Source organism: Lissotriton helveticus, chromosome 8 (assembly GCF_964261635.1).
Source record: "Lissotriton helveticus chromosome 8, aLisHel1.1, whole genome shotgun sequence".
In the NCBI taxonomy this organism is placed as follows: Eukaryota; Metazoa; Chordata; class Amphibia; order Caudata; family Salamandridae; genus Lissotriton; species Lissotriton helveticus.
The window spans coordinates 462636935-462664253 of record NC_136069.1 but is presented as its reverse complement, the minus strand read 5'-3'; the positions used below and the strand labels follow the sequence as shown (position 1 = coordinate 462664253).

The following is a 27319-nucleotide window of genomic DNA, read 5'->3' as shown; positions in this document are numbered from 1 at the left end:
CCGGTTTCTGGCATTGCAGCCGTCTTCGGCCCGGCTTGCTTGAATCCTGATGGTGCAGTGAGCAAGGGACTCATGTCTGAGCATACCCTTCCACACTTGTAGTGGCCAAAACGATTCATAAAAGGGGGTGGTAATGGACAGAGCATCTGAATTAAGCAGAACACTCCTACCCAGTCAAAAGATCAGGGCTTGATCCATCACCGTTTTTTAGCTCACTGCACCATCCCAGTTCAGAACCTGGCTACATGCAAATTAGTCTGTCCCTGGCTCAGTGCATCATGGGAACAGGGCAGACCAAACTACCAAGCCAATTCTTTACTGGAAAGGAAACAAGCTTCCGGGGACCGGTTTCTGGCATTGCAGCCGTCTTCGGCCCGGCTTGCTTGAATCCTGATGGTGCAGTGAGCAAGGGACTCATGTCTGAGCATACCCTTCCACACTTGTAGTGGCCAAAACGATTCATAAAAGGGGGTGGTGATGGACAGAGCATCTGAATTAAGCAGAACACTCCTACCCAGTCAAAAGATCAGGGCTTGATCCATCAGCGTTTTTTAGCTCTCTGCACCATCCCAGTTCAGAACCTGGCTACATGCAAATTAGTCTGTTCCTGGCCCAGTGCATCATGGGAACAGGGCAGACCAAACTACCAAGCCAATTCTTTACTGGAAAGGAAACAAGCTTCCGGGGACCGGTTTCTGGCATTGCAGCCGTCTTCGGCCCGGCTTGCTTGAATCCTGATGGTGCAGTGAGCAAGGGACTCATGTCTGAGCATACCCTTCCACACTTGTAGTGGCCAAAACGATTCATAAAAGGGGGTGGTGATGGACAGAGCATCTGAATTAAGCAGAACACTCCTACCCAGTCAAAAGATCAGGGCTTGATCCATCACCGTTTTTTAGCTCACTGCACCATCCCAGTTCAGAACCTGGCTACATGCAAATTAGTCTGTCCCTGGCCCAGTGCATCATGGGAACAGGGCAGACCAAACTACCAAGCCAATTCTTTACTGGAAAGGAAACAAGCTTCCGGGGACCGGTTTCTGGGATTGCAGCCGTCTTCGGCCCGGCTTGCTTGAATCCTGATGGTGCAGTGAGCAAGGGACTCATGTCTGAGCATACCCTTCCACACTTGTAGTGGCCAAAACGATTCATAAAAGGGGGTGGTAATGGACAGAGCATCTGAATTAAGCAGAACACTCCTACCCAGTCAAAAGATCAGGGCTTGATCCATCACCGTTTTTTAGCTCACTGCACCATCCCAGTTCAGATCCTGGCTACATGCAAATTAGTCTGTCCCTGGCTCAGTGCATCATGGGAACAGGGCAGACCAAACTACCAAGCCAATTCTTTACTGGAAAGGAAACAAGCTTCCGGGGACCGGTTTCTGGCATTGCAGCCGTCTTCAGCCCGGCTTGCTTGAATCCTGATGGTGCAGTGAGCAAGGGACTCATGTCTGAGCATACCCTTCCACACTTGTAGTGGCCAAAACGATTCATAAAAGGGGGTGGTCATGGACAGAGCATCTGAATTAAGCAGAACACTCCTACCCAGTCAAAAGATCAGGGCTTGATCCATCACCGTTTTTTAGCTCACTGCACCATCCCAGTTCAGAACCTGGCTACATGCAAATTAGTCTGTCCCTGGCCCAGTGCATCATGGGAACAGGGCAGACCAAACTACCAAGCCAATTCTTTACTGGAAAGAAAACAAGCTTCGGGGGACCGGTTTCTGGCATTGCAGCCGTCTTCGGCTGAAGCGGGCGGGGACGGCTGAGCGGCCCTCCCCGAGTGCCGCGACCGGTGGTGACAGTGAGGGGGAGCGGCAGCGGTAGACTGGGGCACCGATCTGGGTCACCCCCCCTGGATTGCAGGACACCGGAGCACCGTCACCACAGGGGCTGCCTGATCTCAAAATGGCACCCAACGCCCACGAACAAGAAGCCTCCTGAGCAAGACAACGGGGAACTGACCTGCCTGGTGGAATTCCGCCCCTCCTTCCAGACCGTGAGCGGTGGAGGGACCCCCACCGCCGAAGCCTAATTGGATGCTTGCCTGACCCTAAGATGGCTAGGTTGCCTGGCATGCTTAACCCTCACCAGCCAGCGGCCCACGGAACGGGACACACAGTACGGTCTCCCTCGGCCCACAGTTCATTGGGGTGTCACACCACTCTGGGCCCCCTCCGGCTGCACTAGCCACTCACTGACATGGACGGTGGGCGTGATGTGAGGGGGGCTCCTACACCCATCGCGGCTGGGGCCCGCTGGGTAACCCTTGCGGCGCTTACCACAGGACCCGGGCTGGGGGATTCACCCCCAAGTCGCATACCGGGGGCATCCACCCAGCCCAACAGCGCAGACTGGGGACGGTGCTCACCCACACGCAGCGACAGAGGTGATTGGGCTTTGTAGGGTGACAGTTGGCGCCAGCACCTCCATACCTGGACCTGGGAGCGAAGGGCGGTGAGGCGTCCCAGGAGGTGCGATGGGGAAGCCCAGGGCCAAGCAACACACCACGGTGCCAGAGACGGCACCAGAAAATATGCCCCAACCCAAGTCGGGGACCAAGTTGGCAGCGACCCTGTCTGATATGTCCATCTCGGACAAACTAGACCGCGTCTTGGCGGCCATCGAACTCTCCAGATCATCTATGGAGGAGAGACTGGGCACTCTAACGACGGACATCAGCCTCATCAAGTATGACCATCGGAAGCTGGCTGACAAGGTCAACGATGGGGAAAAGATTATGGCGGACCTGCAACCTACGGTCAAGGACCAACAAAAGATGATGGGCAATGTCCTGTCCCGCCTATCCACCATGGAGGAGCGAATGGTTTACCTAGAGGGGCACTCAAGGCGCTGTAACATTCGGGTGATCGGACGAGGACAAGCTGGTGATGACTACGCACGGGCGGTGCAACAACAGAGATCGCTCTTCCTAAAAGTGAAGTGAAGCGACGGCTCCGGGCCAATAACATCCAATATTCCCTACTATCCCCGCCAGACTCTGAACTATCTACAACGACTCTACTCTATTTTTTTACATGTGCAGAAGAAGCCATCGATTGGGCGGACCTGCACTGCCCGCAACTACCCGGATCAGGCTGTGAGCGGAGACAGAGACACAGGGCGCCAAGACCCAGGAGGCGTCTTCCGAGCAAAGGACGCACTGGCGAGAACACCTCGGCGCGGAGCTCCACGCAAGGCTCCCAGATCTGGTGTAAATCATGCAAGAGCGCTGCAACGCCCTGCGGGCTGTGACAGCATTACAAGTCTCGCTGCCCTCCGATGACCTGGACAGAGCCCCGCGGCTTTTCTCCTCAGCGGGCGAGGACGATAGTGACGAAGCATCATCCTGGGTAGACTCAATCACCCTGCCGCAAGTCACCCCCCAAACAGCAGATCTCATAAGTTAGAGGCAGATTTAGATGATAGGACCAGGTCTTTCATGGACAAGGTCTCTCAAGACTTTCGCACCTCACAGATACGGATTAGCCTTATGGTGGATGGGTCGTGGACCCCCCCTCCCGCAGCCCTCCCTAACTATACAAGTTCAGATGTCCTGTGTCGACCGGGGACCAAATGACACACACTGATCCTTCACAGACCCGCCCCTCTACTGCCCTCGCATACACGAACCGCCACCCCACTGTTGTCAACAGCTTGTTCACACTCTCCAATTCTTCAGAGCGCTAGTTTGGACGTATCGCCCCGGCGATAGGTCCCCAGTATTGAGACTGTTCCCCGACCCCAGTTCATAGTTTACCCACCCCATACACCATGTTCTCTCCTTGTCTAGCATCTACAGGGCAGGGGCGCACACTGACGATTCCCCGCAGCTTTGCTTGCCGTATCCATCAGCTCGGGGTGGGGGGAGCCACCCCCCCTGGGTCACAGACTAGTCGGGACATAATGTTGTATTCAGTATGGCACATGCAGACTTTACATTTTTAACCCTAAATGTTCGGGGGATGCATACAGCCAGGAAACATTATGCGATCTATGCATATATTAAGAGGCAGAAGGCACAAATCATATCCCTTCAAGAGACCCACCTCACTAAGGAGGAATTAGGAAAACTCCGGAAAAAATGGCACGGACACTTCTGCGCCACGACCTATTCGGCCTTCGCGAGGGGAGCACTGATCTAGATCCGGCCCGGAGTACCCTTCCGCGAGACCGGTCGGGGTGTGGACTCAGAGGGTCGTTATGCGCTCCTGGAGGGGTTATTGGATGGGCAGCCAATCCTCGTAGGCAGTATCTACGCCCCTAACGTAGATCAGGCACCATTTTGGGAAACACTTACGAATAAATTAGCCGGATTCACAAGCTCCCCATTGTTACTAGGAGACTATAATTGCTCACTGGACCTCGCATTGGATAGGTCCCACCCTGCCACCATCCACTCCCCAGCCCACGCGCACACGGCCGCATTTCACGCCTTGACAGCCCACTGGTCCCTAACGGATGTGTGGGGGCACACACATCCGACCACCAAACTCCACTCCTTCCACTCGATCCCTCACAACTTACGGGTCCGTTTGGATTGCTTCATGTACACACAGTCTCTCCTCCCATGCATCCGACACTCGGACTACCTGGGCAGGGTCATCTCAGATCACGACGTACATATGGTCTCCCTCACATGGCGGCCGCCTGTCCCACCAAGCCCCACGTGGCGCCTCCCCAGGGACTGCTTATCGGACCCAGTGTTCCACCGTGAGCAATCAGACACTATTCAAAGCTACTTTGCTGAAAATGCAGGCACTACACCCACGAGGTCCCTCGAATGGGACGTTTTTAAAGTGGTCTTACGAGGGGCGCGCATACGGCAAATTACTGGAGTGCAACAAACATTAGAGAGGGCGGTACTCAGGGCAGAACAACGAGTAGCACAGTTATCTAAAGAGCAGGATCAGCAGGAGCTTCCCCCCGAGCAGCTGGCGGAGGCCAAAACCATGTACGAGGAGGCATGTGCTGATCTTCGGCACTACAATTTTCGCACTTACACCACTAGAGCTCACAAGGAAGGGAATCGCGCCGGCACCCTACTAGCATAGCTCATCCGCCAAGAAACACAAACGCAAGCGATTACGAGCATCCGCAACGCCGCGGGGCACGTGGTATACATGCAGGCCGACATTTTATTGGCCTTCTATGACCATTACTCCGAGCTTTACAAGGAACCGACCCAGGACCGGGGGAACACATCCAGCACATATTAGCCACGGACGCCATAGTCTAAATTACGGAAAAGGTACGCAAGACGTTGGATGATCCTCTCACACCGGCGGAACTCAAATCCGCCATTCGCCGCCTCGCCAAAAACAAGGCGCCAGAACATGACAGGTTCCCAATAAAACTATATTCCGCATTCTCTCAGCAGCTGGTTCCGCAACTGGACATAATCTTTCGGGAGGCGGTGGAGGTGGGACAACTCCCCCAGTCCATGCGCAAATCCGTGCTGGTAATGTTACCAAAACCCGATCGGGATCCTCTACTTCGATCCTCCTACCGCCCTATCACTCTCCTGACGTCGGACTGAAAAATTCTACAGAGGATTTTGGCTGATAGACTCACAGAAATGCAGCCCAAACTGGTACACATAGACCAGAGCAGGTTTGTGCCCGGGAGAAACACCTCCCAAAATATACGCCGCATGTTTCAGGTCCAGGACGGGGTCCGGGACAGGTTCCCTCGCGTGGCATGCCTCGTTCTGAATCTGGAGAAGGCATTCGACACCCTGGCGTGGCAGTACCTCTTTGAGGCGCTTCGATGGGTGGGCATTGGACCCCAATTTATAGTATATACTCGGCTATTATATACCATCATTTCCACAAAGGTTCGGATAGGCCGCTACATCTCCTCTCCCATCTCGATCATGAGCGGCACACGCCAGGGGTGCCCCCTGTCCTCAGTTATCTTTGCCATCGCCATGGAGCTGCTGGCAGTGCGGCTGCGGGAGGTGGGCGTACATTTGGGCATCCCACTGGGAGGTCGCACCCATTACGTTTCCCTCTATGCGGATGTCCTTCTCATCTATGTTAGAGATATTACGGCAGACCTCTCCTCCCTCAGGTCCACACACACAGATTTCGAGAGGGCCGCGGGGTTGCGGGTGAATTGGGTGAAATCCTCTATATATCCCTTGTACCCGAACTCCCCACAACGGGAAATTCGAATCGGAGAGTCCTCGCTGGCTTGGGCGGGCAATGCCCCACGGTACGTGGGTATCAGACTCTACCATGAGCCCCGGGACCTCCTGGAAGGCAACCACTACTGAGCCCTCCGTGGACTTAAAAGTCAGGTTAGTTTTTGGCGAACCCTGCCTTTGGCTCCCATTGGGCGGGTGGCCTTTTTCAAAATGATAATGGTGCCCCGTCTGCTTTACTACTTCGCTAACATCCCGGTTCGGCCACCACAGTCCTTTTTTCAAGAGCTAAACTCATTACTAATCTCTCTGATCTGGGGGAAGGGCCGTTGCAGGGTGGCCCTATCAGCCTTGCAAATGCCTCGGGAAAGAGGAGGGATGTGCGCCTCGTCCTTCGAGGCCTTTTGCTTAGCGGCACTGCTGCAGTGGATGTCACGCTGGATGGCACACCGGAACCTTGGGTGTGCCGGAAGCCTAAGAAGGACAGATAACAGTCCCGGAGCTGACACGAATGCTCCTTCCAGGTTCCACCCCCAACCCGACTCACCCATTACACCAGCTCACCTAAACAGAGGCTCTGTTTTTCTATGGTCAACTGCTCTAGTTCGAAGGCCTGACGAGGGAAGCGGGCTTCCAGCCGGTCAATTCCTACTGCACCGGCAGTTGGTGGCAGAACTCGGATGGACCTGGAACCTAGGGGATGGGGAACCCAAGACTCATCCGGTACTGCACACACTGCTACATATGGGGGCGGGCAGACATCATATCACGTGGATCTAAAAATCCATCATGGAACTAACGCATGTCCCACTGACGCGCTTATGGCTCCATTGGGAGGAGGACTTTGGCCGCGACCTCCATGACAGAGAGTGGTCGCGGGCTTTAGAGCATCACAAAAAAAAAGTGTCCTGCAACCAACGATTAAAAAATGTTTAATGTACTACACCGCACGTATCTCACGCCAGCACGGCTTAAGCGTTTTTTCCTGACCTCCCACTTCGAATGCCCCCATTGTCGCATGCCGGACGCCCCCTTAATACACATGTTCTGGACATGCCCAGTAATACAGTCTCTATGGGTGACCGTACACACCACACTTCAAACAGTCACAGGCCTCACAGACCTTCACACATGGGAGGCATGCGCCTTAGGCATCTTTAGGCGTCAGAAACACAAGAAGGTAAAGACCAAATTTGCCCTGTTGGCCATCCTGCTAGCAAAACGTAGTATTACAATGCACTGGCGCGCAGCAGAGGGTCCACCGATAGCCGCCTGGTTGGGGGCGGAAAAGAAGTGGGCAGCGGCGGAAGATGACCTTATTCGCCAGGAGGAAGCCCCGGGCATACGAAAGCGCCCTATCTCCTTAGAATGGGCGATGCTCCTGCACGACTTTAAGCAAGCACATAATGATGGCGGGGAACCCCCAAAGGACACACAAGCGATGGCCGGACCAAGCGCACCCTGACCCTTCTGACCTCCCTGGCTACACCAGCATACCCCCGACCCTATCCCGGGTACACGCACTAATGCACACACTAGAGTAGTCTGCATACATTGGATCGCAAGTCACAGAGCTCCAATGCATTTGCCCGCACCGTTTTTGTGCCCCACCCATCCCCCCCCCTTCCCCCTCCCCCCCCCCCCCCCCCCCCCCCCCCCCCCCCATGAACTCTGCACTTCGCTGGTTTCAAATCCCAAACTTTAGTTACGATTATGGATTTCCATTTACCGCAACCCTCTGCAGGGGTCTATGGGCTAGAGACTGCCATACAGGTTGGGAACGGCGGCAACCTTCCCAACGACCGCTCCCACGCTGACCCTTAGTATCCCCCATGGGGATGGAGGACGATTGCACCCCAGAGACAGTTTTTCTCCATGCCTACTCGAGGACTACCCATGATGCTATTTGTCACAACGATAATTTTGATTATAATGTTCTAACAGTCGAGTATGGTTTATCTCATGTATGACATGTATAAGAATGACATCCAATAAAAAGGTTTAAAAAAAAAAAAAATCCCACAAAAATTGACTTTTTACCTGTGTTCATATACTCTTTTATTTTTCATATAGGTTTTCAATATGGATTTTTACATGGGAGGGCATAATCCAAACATTTACTTCCTCAGTAAATAATGTTGTGTTCTGTGTATTTGTAGAATTTGCTAAGTTTACAGACACTTGAGGTGCCGAAATATGACCTGGTCAGTATTGTAATGAGATTGCGTTTATCAGAGCTGGTTCATATCCTTGCCCCCAGCGTACACAGTGCAAGAGATAATCACATGAATGAAAGCAGTATATTTAAATGCAAAATAATCATTCAAACAAAAGCCCATGCAAAAGGCCCTCTGCAGATGTTTGTCGCCTGTTGCTTTAATACTGGCGATCTTGTAGTGAGCAGGAAATAATGAAGCCTAGAAACTAAACAGAGCAAAGATGCAAATGAGAGACTCAAGTATGGAAAAGCCAAGTTTTTTATCTTTTACGGATGGCATTCTCCGTGGGCTCAGCTCGCAAGGAGAGAGGTAAGGAGTTCCACTTTTTGGCTGCCAGGTAGCCAAAAGCGCGCTCCCATTCTGGCCCTTTGAATTTTGGGGATTATGATCAGATGAGCTCCAGCTGACCTCAAATTGCGGGCAGGATGATAAGACATTAGCATATGATGTAGAAAAATGGCCTTTTTTCCTGAAAAATTCGGTGACAATAGCACAAAGCTTTGTAGAAGATTCTTTTTTCTACAGGCATCCCGTGGGGAACCTGGAATAAATTACTGATCCCGCATCAGGGATTTTTCATCCATACCAATCCCCTCGCCTCATAATTTGTGAGAACTATCTACCTAGGTCCAAGAGCTTACTGTCTTTTTAGACTGCCCGTTCTCCCCCTTACATGACCCTTGGGTGAACATGACAACCCAATGATGAAGCATGCCACCTAGGTTGGTGTGTGAGGGTTTGTCCAAAAAATATTTAATACTACAGACTTGCCTAGTACTTTCATTTCAAGGACCCATTAATGAGAAATTCTCTTAGTTGGTAGCCATTTAATTATTCACCAAGGTAGCCTTTACGGTTTAGGGAGGATGTTATCCTTGTGTGTCCCACCCTCGGACCTCTCCCCTCTGGCAAGGGATTCCTAATTTTGGGGAGTGGGAGGGGTTTCATCCTTGCTATAAAAGGGTAGCAACTAGGTGCTGTTTACCCTTTATAAGATGCTGAGTTTTCTTTTGGGAATATGAAGAATGGGCAGTGGTCAGCACAGCAATTTCAATTTTAAAATCCATACATTTCTACTATGTGTATGAAGACGATCGAAGAAAAATTACCTCGTTAATTCTTAATGATTTTGGACAAAGATCAAATAATGTAATACATGATTACTTAGTAAATATGCTTCAATAAATCTAGCAAATATAAAATATATAGAAAAAATAGGTTATTGTGTGTGCATTACATTTTAATAATGATTGAATAAACCCAGGTTTACCTAGAATAGCATGAGTGAAAATAAATAGAGGAGCTTAAGCCAATTAATAAAGTTGGAACCGAAACCCAACCTCTTCAGAACTGCAAATAAATAAGGCCATTCAATGGTGTTGAATGCCATTTTGGCATCTAGCAACATTACTACTGCATCCTCCCTGAGCGTGCTTATTCGCCCCATAACTCAATTCAACCTACGCAAATAAAGCGCAGTGCTCCTCCCTGGCATTAAGCTGGATTGGTCAGGATGTACCAACCTCTTAACAACCTATAATAGACATGTGGCAAGTACTTTGGCAAGGATTTTAGCTTCAATATTTAGTAAGGAGATGGGGCGGTATGAGGAGCAGCTGCTTCTTGGTTTGCCCTCTTTATGGATGACCACAATTATGGCCAGTCGCTGGTCAATAGGAAGTTTACCACAGTTCCGCCTCTCCACATACATGTTTCTCAGGTATAGGGCTATCGTATTAGTTGCCAACGTAAAGATTTCTATGGGAATACCGTTGGGTCCCGCTTCCTTACCGGACCTAAGTCCTCTGATTGCCTATGCTATCTCTTCCTGTGCTATGTCTCCCTCTACTGACTCCAAGTCTTCAGTGGTTAGAATGGGAGAGACATTTCCTGTAGTAGTTCATTTGATTCTGTTTCCGTTAAGGTATTCGTAGTTGCATAAATTTGCTCATAGTATGCAGCAAACTCTACTAAGATCCGTTGTGGGTCTCGTATTATTTCACCTCTCTCCGTTACCAATTCCGTCACCAGTCTACTTGCCTGCGCCAGTCAAGCCAGGCAAGGATTTTTCCTGCCTTGTCCCCTGCTTCATAGAGACTATTCTGTGCAGCTTTGTGTAATGTCTTTTCTGCCTCCCTTACAAAGTCTTTTTATTCTTTCTTTTTTACGCTCAGCCCGTGTTTAACACTTTCTGACTCTATGCCGTCTAATTGAACCTCTAATTGTGTTAATTCACCCTCTAGTCTTTCCACTACTGCCTGCTTCCGAACTCTGGCAGTCAGGGAAAGGGCCTGTGCCCTAACCACCGTCTTGAATGCCTCCCAGAGGATCTCGGCTGATCCCACTAAGTTTTGGTTTTCCTGGAAATAAAGATCTATGGTTTCTTTAACCCCCTTCCGTATACGTGGGTTTTTAAGACACCAAGGTGTAACCAGCAGTATCCTCCCCGCTTGCCTTGTCCCTTACCCTCTAAAAAGCCCACACAGGAGAGTGGTCGATATGCCACTCGTCAAGTGGCGAGCCTCTTTAAATCTAATTGCCTGGTCCGTGGGGCAAAAATATAGTCTATTCTAGAGAGGTTATCATGGGCGCCCGAATGGAACATGTACTGCCGCTCCTCCGGGTGGTGGGCTCGCCATACGTCCACTAATCCCATTGCTGCTGTAAATTCTGAGAAGTGTGTCTGAGGGTTTTGTAAGTCCCGGGGCGGGTGCCGATCCAGGCCTCCAGAAATAGTCGCATTGAAATCCCCCCCCCCATCAGAAGTTCTTGTGTAGGGACGGAGGGACATATACTGTCACTATGGTAATTGGGCGACTCCCCACAGTGCCCCGTGGGTGCTTCATACCTTCCCTGTGTGTCGTTCCAAGTATGGACAAACTCGTGGGGGCGTGGCTAGCAGCCGGTGATGGCGGCAGCATAAGGGACAGGCTCCGCAGTTAAGGCGGCCTCTCTGACTATCCGGCACTAATCCGTTCCATATTTCTAGCCCCAAGGAGGGAGCCGGAGCCCAGGACCGGGCGGTGCAAGTGGCAGGAAGCGGCGTGTGGATCCGACGCCTGGAAATCGTACTCCGTGTGCGCTACGGACTGGCCTGCTCGGGCGGTCAGAGCAGGGACCTCCCCTGAAAGAACAGCCCCGCAGGAAGTGAGACTGATCCGGGGACCTACACCGGAAGTGCCCGCACGCTGTCCCCTACGACCGGACCTCGGTGAGCTCACCGACCGATCGCGCTGTTTGTGCCCGGGGGGGGGCTGCCGCCTTGGCCGCTGCGTCCAGACCTCGCAGAGAGGGAAGAGGGAGCTGAGGAATCTACGCGGAGGCCGCCATTATATGGACGACGCGCTGCCGGATGCCTCGGAGGTGAGAGGAGGCGGGCGGACGGTGTGATCTGCCAGTAACACCGGAGGTCCGGGTGCACTGCGCGGCGGTGGGCTCCTGTAGCGCAGCACCCGGGCACGGGCAATACTCGACCCCCGTGGCAGCCTGCACATTGACGGTGGTGTACCGGTGGGACGGTCTGCGAGACGCAGGCGGTGAGGGAGGGTGAGCGACCGGGCGAGTGACACCAGGGCTTACCGCCTGACCCCCATAACAGCTCTCCCTTGAGGTCGCAGGAAACCCGCCCACATCACAGCGTACCTGGATAATCCTCCCCCCCCCCCCCGGATGATGGACACACTGATGGAAACGCACAACCGCCCTGGGGGGCACAGAGGCTAAAGGACATTCTACGCCCGGCTGGGGGATCGGACGGCATCCTGTAGACAACACCTGGTACAGGGGAACGGTGCGGACGTACGGCGCCTGGCACATCTCACTTCACTAGCGCTTGGCCCCACGTGTAGGCAAAGACAATACCGCGCGGCGGCCACTGCGGGACCGCAGCTCCAAACAGGCTGGATCGGAAAGGCCGGAAAACCGCGAAAACCGCAGACATGGCGGGGAAGGGCCCGAAGGGTGGCACTACGCAGTCTCGCCTGGAGCGCTATGCCTACGACAAGCCAATTACCTCTCCCACAACAGGAAAGGAGATGGGAAGCAAATCCGCAGATGTCATGGGGGGAAAGAAGGCGACACTGGACGACGTGATGCAAGCACTGACTCAGCTACAGATGACGGTGGGCTCAATTTCTACAGATGTCACACTGCTCCGGGCTGACCTTCACAAAATGTCGGAGAAAGTCAACGCCATGGAGGTGGTCACAAAATCCCTTGTCGAGGACGTCTCTGAACTTCAGCAGGAGATGGGAAAATTGGCAGCGGACAACAGGATACTGCGTGAGAAGCTCGACGAACAAGAAGGGCGCTCCAGGCGGAACAACATCCGCATTATTGGTGTGCCGGAATCGGAAGGCACGAGAGCCATGGACTTGTACGTGGAAAGCCTGATCACAAACGAACTTAAACCCAATGGCCTGTCCACTTTATTCTCCGTGGAGAGGGCGCACCGCGTCCCCGGCGGCCAACCAAAACCAGGGGCCTCCCCACGGCTGATTGTTGCCAGACTGTTCAATTTCCGAGACAGGGACGCCATTTTACAGGCGGCACGGACATCCCCTCCCATCCGACTCCAGAACTCCGTTGTGGCCTTCTTCCCGGACTATACAGCGGACGTCGCACGCAGACTAAGAACCTTCTTCGAGGTAAAGAAAGAACTCAGAGCGCGGGAGATCCCGTACTCCATGCTCTTCCCGGCCCGGCTGCGGGCGGTGGCCGACAATAAAACATGGTTCTTTGATACCCCGGAATCCGTGCAGGACTGGATTGAGGGATGGAGGCCGGGCACTCACCCTCGGCATCCAAAGGGCCGTAATGTCGGACGACTTCCGGAATCCCAGGCATCGGGGGGAGGCACGGACAGCGGCTCTCCCCTGCGAGAGGAAGTTGTGGAAGGGGACAACGAAGATCAGTGATCTCGAGGCTTTCCAGTTTGTTGAACTTGGTGTGCCGCATGCTTACTGCCCGCCACTGGACACTGGGTGATGGACCTCCGGGACAGACACTGAGAGACTGCCGGCTGCGGAGAGTCCCTCACCCCGACGCGCAAGTACACTGTTTTGGGGATGGGGTATGCACCTTGCTCAGTTGGGGGGGCGGGCAGTTTTGAGTCCGCGTAGCAGGGGGGCAGGGAGGGGGGGTAGTAAGGGACAGGGGGTGGGTAATGTTGGGGGCCTGTTGGTCCCACCAGTTAAAGTTTTGCCACATGCACATATGGATTGGTATGACACTGCCTTACAGCACATCACTCGACACGAGGGGGGCCTCTTGACAATGGGCACGCCGACGCCGCACATACTCCATGCCTGCGCACACACACACCGCCTCATGCGCAAGAGCATGGACTTGCTGCCCGAAGAGACTCGCCCACGGGAAACGGGAGGGACCGCATGCTGCGGTTTTTCCCTGCCCCGGTTATCAACGATTGCCATGGCCAGGGTACATAGTCGCACCCCACCTGCCCCGTTACAAATTATGACCTGGAATGTTAGGGGTTTGGGCGACAGGATCAAACGAGGCCTAGTGCTACAGGGGATTAAGAGGCAGGGACCCGCTCTGATTCTTTTACAAGAAACACACCTGATGGGGGCGGCAGCGAGGGCGCTAGATAGGCGAGGATACCGCATGATCGCACACGCAGAATTCACCTCAGGGTCACGTGGCACGGGTATACTGCTGCGAAAATCCTCCCAATTCATAGTGATCTCCACGAAAATTGACGACCAGGGACGCTTCGCAGCGGTGCATGGCCAGTGGGAGGGTAGGCTACTGAACGTGGCCTCTGTGTACATTCCGCCGGCACTACAGGCAATGGCGCTGCCGGACCTTGGCAAGTTCCTCTTAGACCTCCCTGACGGCGAACTACTCATAGGTGGGGACTTCAACACAGCTCTCAATAGTACTCTTGACAGGTACCCAGCGCATGCGCACACGGATAACCCTAACAATTTACAGGCCTTTTTAGAAGCGCAGGGATTGGTGGATTTGTGGCGTCTGCTACACCCGGAGCAGCAGCAGTACACTTACTACTCGGCGACACACAATAGCCTCTCAAGGATAGATTACTTTCTCACACTGGGGAACGGTCTCCTTAACATTGATGAAGCGAAGATACTACCGAGGGGGATTTCAGATCGCTCTCCAATCACTTTGACCATGTCTAGTACAGGCTCCAAGCGCGCGAGGGTCTTCCCGATATTTCCGGGATACCTCAAGATCCCAATGATTAATAAAACACTAAAGACGGCAACCCGTCTATACTTTGAGGAAAATCAGGCCTTGGTAGCCTCCCCCTCAATATTATGGGAAGCATATAAAACAGTATTCCGGGGGCAAGCCATAGCTGCGATAGCGAACCACAAGAAAACGCAAGGAAGGGAGGCTTTAGAGCTAGAGTTAGGCCTCGAAAGGGCCAACACCGCGCACGCGACTGACCCTTCGGACGACACACTGCACTCCCTACAGATGCACCAGCGCAGGCTCAACAACCACCTGAGACGTGCAACCGCGGCAGATATCGCCGCCACTAAACACAGAGTCTATGACATTGGGGACAAAGCCAGCAAGCTCCTAGCATGGTTAGATAGACCGTAGGGGGGGGGCAGGAATATACTGCAGATCACAGATACGCATGGCATAGTACACACTCAGCCAGAGGAAATAGTGGACACATTGGCGGATCATTTTAGTGAGGTATACACTCCTACGGTTAGAGTGACAGAAGAGGAAGCCAGGGCCTCCCTCGACTGCGTGCCCCTGCCGACATTGACAGGGGAGGCGGCGAAGGACATGGATGCCCCCTTGACTACCGATGAAATTCAACTGGCGATCAATTCCCTACATTCGGGTAAAGCTCTGGGCCCTAACGGGGTGCCAATTGAATGGTTTAAGACTATGTCAGAATACCTGGGCGAACCCCTACTCCAGATGTATGAGGAAAGCAGGAGAGAAGGTACGCTACCACCAGACCAACGAATGGCGACTATAGTAGCCATCCCGAAACTGGGTAAGCCGCCTAATGATTACGAAAATTATAGCAAAGGTACTGGCAAATAGACTCCTGCCGCACTTAGGTCAACTGATCCACCCGGATCAGTCCGGCTTTATGCCACATAGGAGCACGGCCCTGAACCTGCGGAGGGTGCACGGGGTGTTGGCAAGAGCCCCACTATTGGAAGAACCAGCAGCGATACTGTCACTGGACGCCAAAATGGCGTTTGATATGGTGGAGTGGAACTACCTCTTCGCTGTGCTCACCTGCATGGGGTTTGGGCCCACTTTTATCTCATGGATTAGGTTATTGTATAAGGACCCACTGGCCAGGGTGGTAGCGAATGGCCATACGTCGCGCGACATACGTCTGGGAAGGGGAACCCGGCAGGGGTGCCCACTCTCGCCCCTCCTCTTCGCGCTGGTCCTGGAGCCGCTGGCAGTCACTATCCGAAACACGCAGCTACTGAAGGGGATCAGATGGGACCAACATTGGGAGGACAGAGTGTCCTTATACGCGGACGATATGTTGATCTACCTCACAGACCTTGAGAATAGTCTCCCGAACCTCCTGGCACTGTGCAACTCACACGGACGAGTGTCCGGTTATACTATTAACTGGTCCAAGTCGATACTCTATGAGCTCAAAGGGCCGCTTCCTCTCCTTCAGGAGTCCTGCCCCCTTGAGGTGGCTCAGACTTCCTTTAAATATTTGGGAATATATATCACCCGTGACGCCACGCAGTTTACCACACTAAATCTGCAACCCCCGCTGACTCGGCTACGTAACGATGTGCAACACTGGAAGGGACTTCCATTAACGTTGCTGGGCAGAGCAGCGTTATTTAAAATGATGGCGCTGCCGCGCTTTTTATACGTCCTCGAAAACACTCCAACATTGGTGGCTGCCAGCTACTTTCGGAAGGTAACAGCATTAATATCGAGTTTACTCTGGGGCAATCGACCAGCCCGAATAGCTCACACGAAACTCAACAGAAGCTGGTATGATGGGGGGATTGCGCTGCCCAATATACAGCTGTACTACTGGGCGGCCCAGCTTAAGATCCTTAACCAGTGGGTTCACGCCCCACAAGATGACCCAGCTTTTAAGTCAGACAGGGCACAACTAGGCTTCAACAGCTTGCTGGCGCCTCTGTACTACCGGGGCGTTGCGGCAAAACTTATAGGACCCACGAAACATACCGTGCAGATTTGGTACACAGCTCAAGCGAAGCTGCGCTGGGCAGGGATCATCACGAAACTCACACCACTGTGGGACACTAAGGCGCTGGGACACTTGCGGCACACAAAGGGGTTCACCCAATGGGATACCATTGGGATATCAACAGTGGGAGATTTGTGGACCAGAGAGGGCGTGATCTCTTTCGCGTCCCTCCAGGAACAGTATGACCTAAGGGACACTGAACTGTATAGGTACATACAAATTAGACATGCCCTCCAGGCGGCGATCCCACCGAATACGACGCCTCCAGCATCCTCCCCGCTGGAAGATCGTCTGCTCACAGATTACATGCAGGAAGGCGCTACCTCCCTAACATACCGTAAACTGCTTAACAACCTACCTGACCCACTTGAGAAACTAAAAGACAAATGGGTGGAGGACGTCGGAGATTTTAATGAAGCCGAGTGGAACACTGCCATTGCCTCCCCGCGTGAAGCCGGCATATCAGCTAAGTTCCGCCTGGTGCAATTAAACATCCTGCATAGAATATACTACACGAGACCTCTACTACACACACTGCAGAGGGCGGACCATCCCTATTGTCTTAGGGGCTGTGGCGAGGAAGGCACTTTCATACACACGCTTTGGAGCTGCGCGCGCATTGTTGGGTTCTGGCGACGAGTGATCCGCACCATCGCTCAGACGCTTAACACCTCACTGACATTAGACCCACGAATATGCCTGTTGAACGTATGGGGACCTACGGATCTGACACTTTACGGGAGGGTTTGGACCACGATAGGCCTCATGACGGCCAAACGAGACATTGCACAGACATGGGGTGCCGCAGACATCCCCACCCTGGCACAGTGGAGCAGAAACATGGATATGCTCATGCTGACGGAGAGAGCAGTCTACAAGCTGAGAGCTAATCCGCGTAAATGGAATGGGGTTTGGCAACCGTGGAACACGTACAGGGGGGATATTTGCGAACCATTGCCTGAGGAGGATCTTGATAGCTCGGGGGACGAAGAAGACAGTGCGTAGTAGTTGAGGGCTGTCAAGGGGGACAAACACGAGGAGTACGTGCTTAGGTCTATATTATGTGGCCTAGTGGGGTGGTGGTTGTGGGGCAGGGTGTAACTCAGTGTGGATTGCAGAATGAAATTCCTACAAGACAGTTTTGACACCGAATACCATATCATATACGAACCATAGACGAAATGTGACATGTGTGGAGTTTTAGTTATATATAAAATACAAAACGCAAGTTGAACTTATATTTTTAATGGACCCGTTTCTCTTGAGTAAATGCCTTATCAGACCGGGTACGCCTCAATACTTGGGGGTGCCTTGTATATATGTAACTGGCTCATTCCTATGAAACACTGTAAGCCGGCCTCAGGGTTGTAGGCGTACATATGTACTGTTGTCGGAGATATCTATTTGAACTTGCAATAATAAAAAAAAAAAAAAGTACGGACAAACTCGGGGGTGGGGGGGAGTAGGATCACATCAATATCCTCACCACTGTGGATCTGGAAGTGAACCCTGAGTGGGCTAATAGCTTGTATCCCCAACGATTTAATACTTTGCATGTATTCCCAATTAAGTGTGTTTCTTGTAATAAGACCACATCTGGGGTGTGCCGGTTTATGTACTGGAGCACGATTTCCCGCTTAATCTTGTCTCCCATCCGTTTACGTTCCAGGAGAAGAGCTTTAGACCCTTATCCGTTATTGGGTTTATCATTATTCATTAGCAATTGTCTGGTCAATCCAGATCCCCAAATTAATTCGGTATTGAAGGTGGGGCCTGAATATTTCACATTATTCCATAACCATCTAAAAGTCTTTAGCCCATGTGGGTGCATAGATCAGTTTTCCATGGGGTCATGATTTCAGTGTGTCTGGAGTTGTGTGCTCCCCTTCATTGGCCTCCTATTCCTTTCCCTTAAGTCACCCAAACTTATAACTCTAACCAAATATAATTTAACACCCCCCACCCTGCTTATCTGCATACCGGGCTTAAAGGACTACCCGCTTCCCAACTCTGCAGAGTGCCTGGCGCGCCTGGCGCCCTAAACCAAACAAGTGTGTAAGTGTTACATGGGGAGGGAAGGCATGGCTTGGCAGTTCGGGCTGGACTGTTCCCATTAGGCACAGGGTCAGACTGATTTGCATATAGCCATGTCTGAACTGGGGTGGCAGAATGGGCTAAAGAACGGTGATGGATCAAACCCAGATCTTTTGACTGGGTGTGAGTGTTTGATTGGTTCAGATGCTCCGTCCATCACCACCCCCTTTTGTACCGGGAACAAGGAAATAGACATTAGTGCAACAGGTGCTTCTTATGTACTGGTAACTATATATACGTGAAAAAATTATTGTTTAGAGAATATCCTCATCAGCATGGCAACAGAGTATTTTATCATATACAAGTGTCAACATGCTTGTTGTGGGTGTCTCAACTAGTGAGTTCAACAATCTCAAACAATAAGCTGTTGCTGGAACACACGATAGTAGATCTGAAGTAAACTTTGTTAAGGTTGCTTTAAATAAAGTGTACAGCGAAATTACTGTGTGGATCTTATCTGTTGCCGAATTCAAGTGGGATTATCGGTGCTAGTAGAGTAATTGCCCGTTTCCACCCAAACACTAAAAGATTAGAAGAGCCACTCTACGTGGGAAATTTGTAGGGATACCTTAAACGAGTCATTGGTTAGACTTATGCCTGTGGCATAAACACTTTATAGCTTGTCAAAAAGTCACACTAATTTTAGAATTGTATAGATTCCACATAAGAATTCAGGTTAGCAAGTGAGACCCCTTTCCTGTTTACATTACGGCATCTAACAGTATGCCTAACACATAGAGTGGTGACTGGGAGACCCTTGGATAAACCCTGAACTTATAAGAGAACCCTATGTATGATATTAACAAATACATTATATACCTGTTTTTCTAACCCCTATTGTACGTTACATACAATATTCTTAAATTTTTCATATTTCAGGTTTTACACTTTTATATCTTAAAATATTTTTCTTAAAATCGCTCTTCAAGCCACCCGTACTTGTTTGAAAACTCAGTTTTTGCAGTCTGTAACACCTGTTCCTGGATCTTTCGGAATTTGCATGTGCTAAAAAGTGTAAGAAAAACAGTTATGAATGTCCAGTAACTATTACCCATTGTTAAAGGTTTTTTTTCTGACCATTCCTCTCCGCTTACAAACGTAGCTACAGCTAATGCGTATGAATTGTGCACCCATGTGAATCACACACACTTGCATTTCACACTTCTGCCTGAATTTAGTTCTTTTTTTAAATTGAATAGTCTCAGGTGTAATATTTTCTGGTGCCAAGACCTACTTAATGTAATTAGGGCTTACATTGTTGACATTTGGTACAAATAAATCATGCTCTACAGCTGTGAAAAATGTATATTTTAGTATGAACAAAGTGATACAATTATACAGATAAATACGGATGTGTTTTTTTTTTGCGAACAGGATGCAACCTAACTGAAAGTTACCATCATGGCAAATTGAAAGAAGATTTTGATGACAAATTATTAGCGAAACATAACCTGTTGGATATGAAAATTTCAAAACAACAGTGGAAAAACAGACATTGGACGATGGACGTCGGTACTCAAATTAATGAAATCACTGTAGGAAGAGGCCTAGAAAAGTAAATGTGGAAGATGCACAGTGGTCCCTTATTCGAGTGACAATGGTAATTTAAGAAACATGAACAAGTAATTGGTGCAGACCAGTAAAACATATTTAAAAATGCAAGCAGTGTAAGAAAATGAAAGTAAATATATAAAAGTATGCTGGCAACACATACTATAACAGTAAGCGTCTGTAAATAGTATGCCAGGTAATAAGAGTGTCCTGTAGCTTAAATGTAAATAGTAATAAAAAATGTGCACCGACGATTACAAAAAGGGTTGCTAGTATGATAAATAATGTATACTTCAAAAACACAGAAATGAAGGAATTGTAGTTTGATACCAAATGACTGATTTAAAAATGTTCTGTAAAACTAGTAATTGTAGTCCTCGTATAAAGACATTTTCTAGTATATAAAGAAATAAGTATTGTTTCGTTTTTCCTAATTACCCAATTTATTTAACATTGTAAAGTTAACTATGACAACCTACTAAGACCTAAGAAATCACGTCCTTTGCAGAAAATATGTAAGTACGTATGATTCTATTTCATTCATCTCTCAGAGGCATTGCTAATTTAAATGTATATTCATGGCGTTTTCAGGTGCAGCATGCGCCCTTGCAAATGCTGAAGATGTTAGATGTTGGAAAATGGCCAGTTTTTGCCCTGTGTTCACTGGAAGAATTAAGGTCAATTCGCCATGCCTGTGTATATGGCAGTGCTGGGAATGAGGTACTCTATATCACTAAAAATGATGAAGTAAGTCATACATTTGATCTCTTTGCTGCATATTATTCATCACCAACATAAGACAAATTTATCTTTTGCATTTTAGAATTTCCTTAGTGCATATATTAATTTTAGAATTTACTATCGTTTCTCCCTGTAGTATTGTATCACACAAACTTTGTTTTGTGAATATAAATTTATAGTGATGAAATGTATATTTGTGAGAAAAATATCTCCTATTTCACATCTGTCGTGTTTTTTACAATTTGAATCCAACTCTCATACTAATGTGGAAATATGCCTACTAGCTTACTTTGTTTTGATAAATTACGATTTTCTTTGAATCCACTAAGAAATTCTAAAGTATTATTGGGAAATGGTAACTGTTGCAGCTTCCCAGGAGTAATCCCACATAAACATGTATGCATTTGGAAATGTGGCAAGTACACATTTCTGCATGTGAAAATGTTAACGTCTCTGCATTTGCACTGAATAAAAAAATAATTCTCCTCTGTCCACTGAGAAAGGACTTTTCTTGTTGGCAAATCCCTCAACTCTTACCTCAAATCCCTCACTCCTGCCTTAACCAATTTTTGCGGGTGTCCCCTCCCCTTTTCCACTGCGACAATGAATAGTCTCCTGCCTTAGAACAGTTGCAGGTTTGCTTCTTTCAAATTGTGAGATAATATCTGCCTGAGGTGGTTGAGTACACTAAAATTTTAGATTATAGGGTTCACCTTTTACAGTAATTTCCATCCTGGAACGCCCACTTCCTTTCCTTGTTAATACATTTAGTCTCAATGACAATTATGCCACACTGATTTGATTTTAAGTGTGATGAAGTCCATTTAGTAGCACAAATTCACATTTTTACCAATTTTAAAGTGACCTTATACTTGTATGTCAAGGTATTTGTGCACTTAGGTAAATCCTGGGTGCAGAATCCTTTGCGAATTGGCTCAGTATTATGGCTCAGGTGGTTTTACTTGTCAGAAGAGCCCCTCAGGTTTTGCTAAACCTTTATGCATTAGAGAACTGTATTGGGAAAGGAACTAAGGCTGTTTATTGAGTACATTTACCCACATACACATTTGTCCTGGTGTTGCTATGTTTCCATAGTTGAGAAATGGTAACGTCACATATTCCCCCAGTGTCTTCTTTTACAGGTGGAATGGCAACACATTTTTGATCAAAACTCATGCATGTCTTTCAACTGACCCATGTCATAGGGTGACTTTCAGGCAGTTTTTAATCAGATAGTGCATAGCATCCTGGGACTTAAACACTGGCTTGAAAGTCACCCTCATGACTTCGTACCAGTTGACAGCTGTGCTAAAGGTATAGAATTTATCTTAAAAGCAGAAATTGTTTGAATTTGAGGCTATTATTATGAGCTTCAATTGAATCAGTGGCTGGGAGATTGTAAAATCATGGTCAGCTATGGTCCAACATAAGTTAGAATTTCCAGACAAATTAAACTAGTTTCATTGTGTGTGTACATTTACCTCATTTGAATATCCTGAAAATTTGACATCAACGTGACCGTATTGGAGCTCCCCCAACAAGACAATCGGGATCTGTGCATTTTCTCTAGGTCGTCTGACACATTCCGTCAATTGTTAGGTTTTTGGTGTAGTTGAGCACAAAGTACAAGGTGCTGATGTGACAATATTGGATTGCAATTCAATAGCATTAATTCTGTTGCCTCAAAAGTGCTATATGCTCTATTGTTCCCTGCCCTCCTGAGAGTATAGACGGAGGTTGAGACCCACAATTTTTTAGAGCCTGAGGCGACATGGAATTGGCTGGAACTCTTCAACAAGGCAACTGTGCGACCACGCCCCCATGGAACTGTTTGCATCACAACGACTGAGGTGACAGAGATCCCATAGGTGTGGGGCCACAAAGCTGCAGGCGGTTGCACACTAGAGAAGGGCAGTGTGTAGGTGGCTGCCTCATTGGGATCCAGAGATGGATCATCGTTCCCTTGGTCACAATCCCACAAGGGGACTCGAGCTCGATGACTTCTGTGATACCGGGACTGGAGAACAACCTGCTGGGAGTTACCGCGAATACACTGGACAACCTCATCTGACACTTACTGGTGAAGCTGGGCTGCTGTTATATTGTGGACTGGATTATACCTGTGGCATTATATTCATGGGGCTGTTGTTTTTTGCTTGTATAAGTTTGAGGTAGGGTTGGGGAGGAGTTGTGTGGGACGGGGGAAGCTGTTTCATGCGATTCCTTTTTGGATAATTCTCGGGCAGAGATTATTGGATTGGCCAGTTTCTCTCCGCTGCAGAACATTCCATAACAGAACTTGTTGGCCTTTATAATAGGGCTTTAATTTGTGGCCTTTGCCTATATATATTTGGACAGGATGTGTTCATATCACAGTTAGAGGAATGAGTTATGGGTTTCTAGTTGTTTTTCTATGTTTGTTTGTTATTTTTTTTAGTGCAGACGCAGTAAATGAGGCTGTGATGAGTGACTGGATGATGGTGCTGCAATTGTGTGACTGGTGGAGAAACCCCTGGTGCTCAGTCACACGCGCTTTAATACAGCAACGGCTCCCTCGCTTCATACTTCCACAACAAGATCACGGACATACACAACAGCTTCAACAACCAACCAACGCACACCAAGACCGAACAACCACCCCCCACCACCACCCTCCACGCCTGGACCCCGATCAGCATCGAAGACACCATCCGCACGATGAACTCCATCCACTCCGGATCACCGACCGACCCCTGCCCTCACCACGTCTTCAACAAGGCCGACGCCGTCATCGCACCCCACCTGCGAGACATCATCAACACATCCTTCGACACCGCCACCTTCCCTGAGAGCTGGAAGCACGCCGAACTCAGCGCTCTACTCAAGAAACCCACAGCGGACCCCACCGAACTCAAGAATTACCGCCCCATCTCGCTCCTCCCGTTTCCAGCCAAAGTCATCGAGAAGACCGTCAACAAGCAGATGGCCGCCTTCCTCGAGACGAATGGATCCCTCGACCCCTCACAGTCCGGCTTCCGAGCCAATCACAGCACCGAGACCGCCCTCCTCGCCGCCACCGATGACATCCGAGCCCTGATGGACAACGGAGAAACAGCGGCCCTCATCCTCCTAGACCTCTCCGCGGCATTCGACACTGTCTGCCACCGCACCCTAGTACAGCGCCTCAGCAACGTCGGAATCCAGGACAAGGCGCTGGAATGGATCATCTCCTTCCTCGACGGTAGAACACAGAGAGTCCGCCTACCACCGTACAAGTCAGAGGCCTCCAAAGTCATCTGCGGCGTCCCTCAAGGATCCTCGCTGAGCCCCACCCTCTTCAACATCTACATGAGCCCCCTCGCGGCCATCGCACGCCAACACAACCTCAACATAATCTCCTACGCCGACGACACCCAGCTGATCCTCTCCCTGACCAACGACCCCGCCGCCGCCAGAGCCAACCTGCACGAAGGGATGAAAGAGGTAGCTGAGTGGATGACGACCAGCCGCCTGAAACTGAACTCTGACAAGACGGAGGTCCTCATCCTGGGCTCTTCACCCTCCGCCTGGGACGACTCCTGGTGGCCTCCCGCCCTGGGCACCGCACCCAAACCGACAGACCATGCACGCAACCTGGGCTTCATCCTGGACTCCTCCCTCTCCATGACCAGGCAAGTCAACAACGTCTCCTCGGCTTGCTTCAACATCCTACGCATGCTACGGAAGATCTTCTGGTGGATCCCCACCGAGACCAGGAAGACCATCACCCAGGCCCTCGTCACCAGCCGACTGGACTACGGCAACGCCCTCTACGCCGGTACCACCGCCAAGCTCCAGAAGAGACTCCAGCGGATCCAGAACGCCTCAGCCAGACTCATCCTCGACATCCCACGAACCAGCCACATCTCCGGACATCTGAGAGACCTTCACTGGCTCCCCGTCAACAAAAGAATCACCTTCCGCCTCCTCACCCACGCACACAAAGCCCTACACGACCAAGGCCCGAGCTACCTCAACAGCCGGATCAACTTCTACGCTCCCAAACGCCACCTCCGATCAGCCAACCACGCCCTCGCCGCCGTCCCCCGCATCCGAAGAGCGACTACAGGAGGAAGGTCCTTCTCCTACCTGGCCGCCAAGACCTGGAACTCCCTCCCGACCGACCTGCGCCTGACCCGAGACCACCTCTCCTTCAGGAAGAAGCTGAAGACCTGGCTGTTCGAGCAGTAGCGGCACCCCCCCTCCCCCAGCGCCTTGAGACCCTACGGGTATGTAGCGCGCTCTATAAATGTCATTGATTGATTGATTGATAGAAGTCTAAGAGTGATTACCTGGAATGTAAGGGGGTTTAATACACCGTCAAAGTGGCATAACGTTCATGCATACATAAAACGTAGAGAAGTGCAGATAGCATTCCTGCAAGAGACCCATTTGATAGAGAGCGAGGGCAAGGCTCTCTGGAAGAGATCAAGAGGACAGCTTTACTACAGTCCATTTGCACGAGATACTCTGATATGGATAAGACCCAGAGAACCATTCCAATTGTATAAGGTGGTGGTGGACCCTGAGGGATGATATGTTTTAGTAATGGGCGACTGGATAGGAAGGACATTGCATTGCTAAACATATATGCCACAAACACCAACCAAAACGCCTTCTTGACTAGCCTGGCTCCCTTATTCACTGCCACACTGCACTACCCAAAGATTATAGGTGGGGATTTCAATTGTGTGGCAGATCCACAACTGGACAGGTTTTATCCCCCGCTGTCAGCATCCCCAGCGCATAACTAGCAGGGCCTTTAGAGAGTTGATCAGTCACGGGGGGCTGATAGACAGGTGAAACAAGCGCAATCCCAGGGCACCGGCCTATTCCTTCCACTCTGGTTTGCATGGGCTAGACTTGTGGTTTGCATGGGCTAGACTTGTGGTTTGCATGGCTGAACGAGTGATGGATGCCGAGTACTTAGCAAGGACATACTCAGATCCTAACCCCATACTCTGCTGTGATCATTGGTCACCTCGGATGGCTAGTGTCCAGACATTGCGCGTTGATAGCACCCTTTTGGAAGATCCGGTGTTCGGAACATCATTGGGGAGGTGATACACAACTACTGGTTGTAAAATGCAAGCATGACGTCGGCACTCCTGGTGCAATGGGAGGCCCTCAAGGTAGTGTTGTGGGAACATTGCATTTCCAATAAATCAGGTGTAGGCACCCAGCTACACGCTGATGGCAGATGGCAGATGGCAGGAGAGGATAATTGATGATCTGTCCCCATTTCTGGGAGCAACGATTGAAGGTAGGGCCCGGCTCCTGGAGGAAAGGCAAAAACTGTTTGCATAGGTAGAACGCCTAAAGCAGGATTATGACAGGGTGTACATCACGTGGGCCCACACAGAACAAGATAAGTCGGGATGTATGCTGGCATGGCTGCTCTGGGAGGAGAACAGGGGCATTCTATACACCAAACCTGAGACCCATCGGGCTGGAACGTGTTCTCACAGGTAGAGGTTAATAGGTTGTTCGCTCAGTACTATTGCAAACTGTACTCTGCAGGAGTGGTGGTCACAGAGGTAGACCTTTTGCAGTATATAGTGAATGCATCACTCACGGACCTGGACCCCACGATTGCTGAGCAAATAGGCACAGCTATTACTATTGAGGATGCAAGGGGTGTGATCAAGGAGCTGGCTTGGCGCATGGTTCCTGGTTCTGATGGGCTCTCCATCGAGTTTCTTACCACAGATGCCTAGCCCCTACATTGATGGACGTCTATAATGGGTTTTTGGAGCGGGGTCTGCTTCCACCCCTCCTGTGCAATGCAGGGATATTTTCTTTTCCCGATGAGGACAAGGATCCGGTATTGGTAAATTCCTATTGCCCCCTTTTGATGCCCCCATGCCAAATATACGTCAAGTTTTAGACATGCATGAGCAGTTCAAGCGGGACTCAGTGCTATCAGTGGACATTCAAAAGGCATTTTATTCCCTCTGCAGGGATTTCCTCTATACCACCATGTTTAGGATGGGATTTGGGCTCCGATTTGTCAAACGGACACAGCTATTATACACCGAACCAGCTACAAGGGTCCAGATATCAGAAATCTATCCAGTTGGACAGGGCAGTAGTCAGGGTTGCCCGCTCTCCATGCTATTGGTTGCATTGGTCATGGAGTCTTTTGCACTGACTTTACTGCAGGAGAGGCATTATAGGGGACTGGAGATTAAGGCAGATACTCTATATATTTCGCTATATGCAGGAGATGTGCTTCTATACTTGCATGGGGAGGAATGTGATCTACAGGGGGCACTCGCTTCTCTATCTACATTCAGCAAGATGTTGGGTCTTTCAGTCACTTGGAAAACATCT

General features: G+C 50.2%; 1 protein-coding gene across 2 annotated transcripts in view; it reads left to right on the top strand.

Annotated features, from left to right (window-relative positions):
* The window catches only part of RCBTB2 (RCC1 and BTB domain containing protein 2), a 374196-nt gene that overhangs the window by 60449 nt on the left and 286428 nt on the right, over nt 1-27319 (top strand). For both annotated transcript variants that reach the window (XM_078657335.1, XM_078657336.1), the window contains 2 exons: nt 20051-20276; nt 20819-20974. In XM_078657335.1, coding sequence (XP_078513461.1) covers nt 20274-20276; nt 20819-20974 — 159 coding nt within the window. In that variant the 5' untranslated portion in view covers nt 20051-20273. The remainder of the gene's footprint in view (nt 1-20050; nt 20277-20818; nt 20975-27319) is intronic.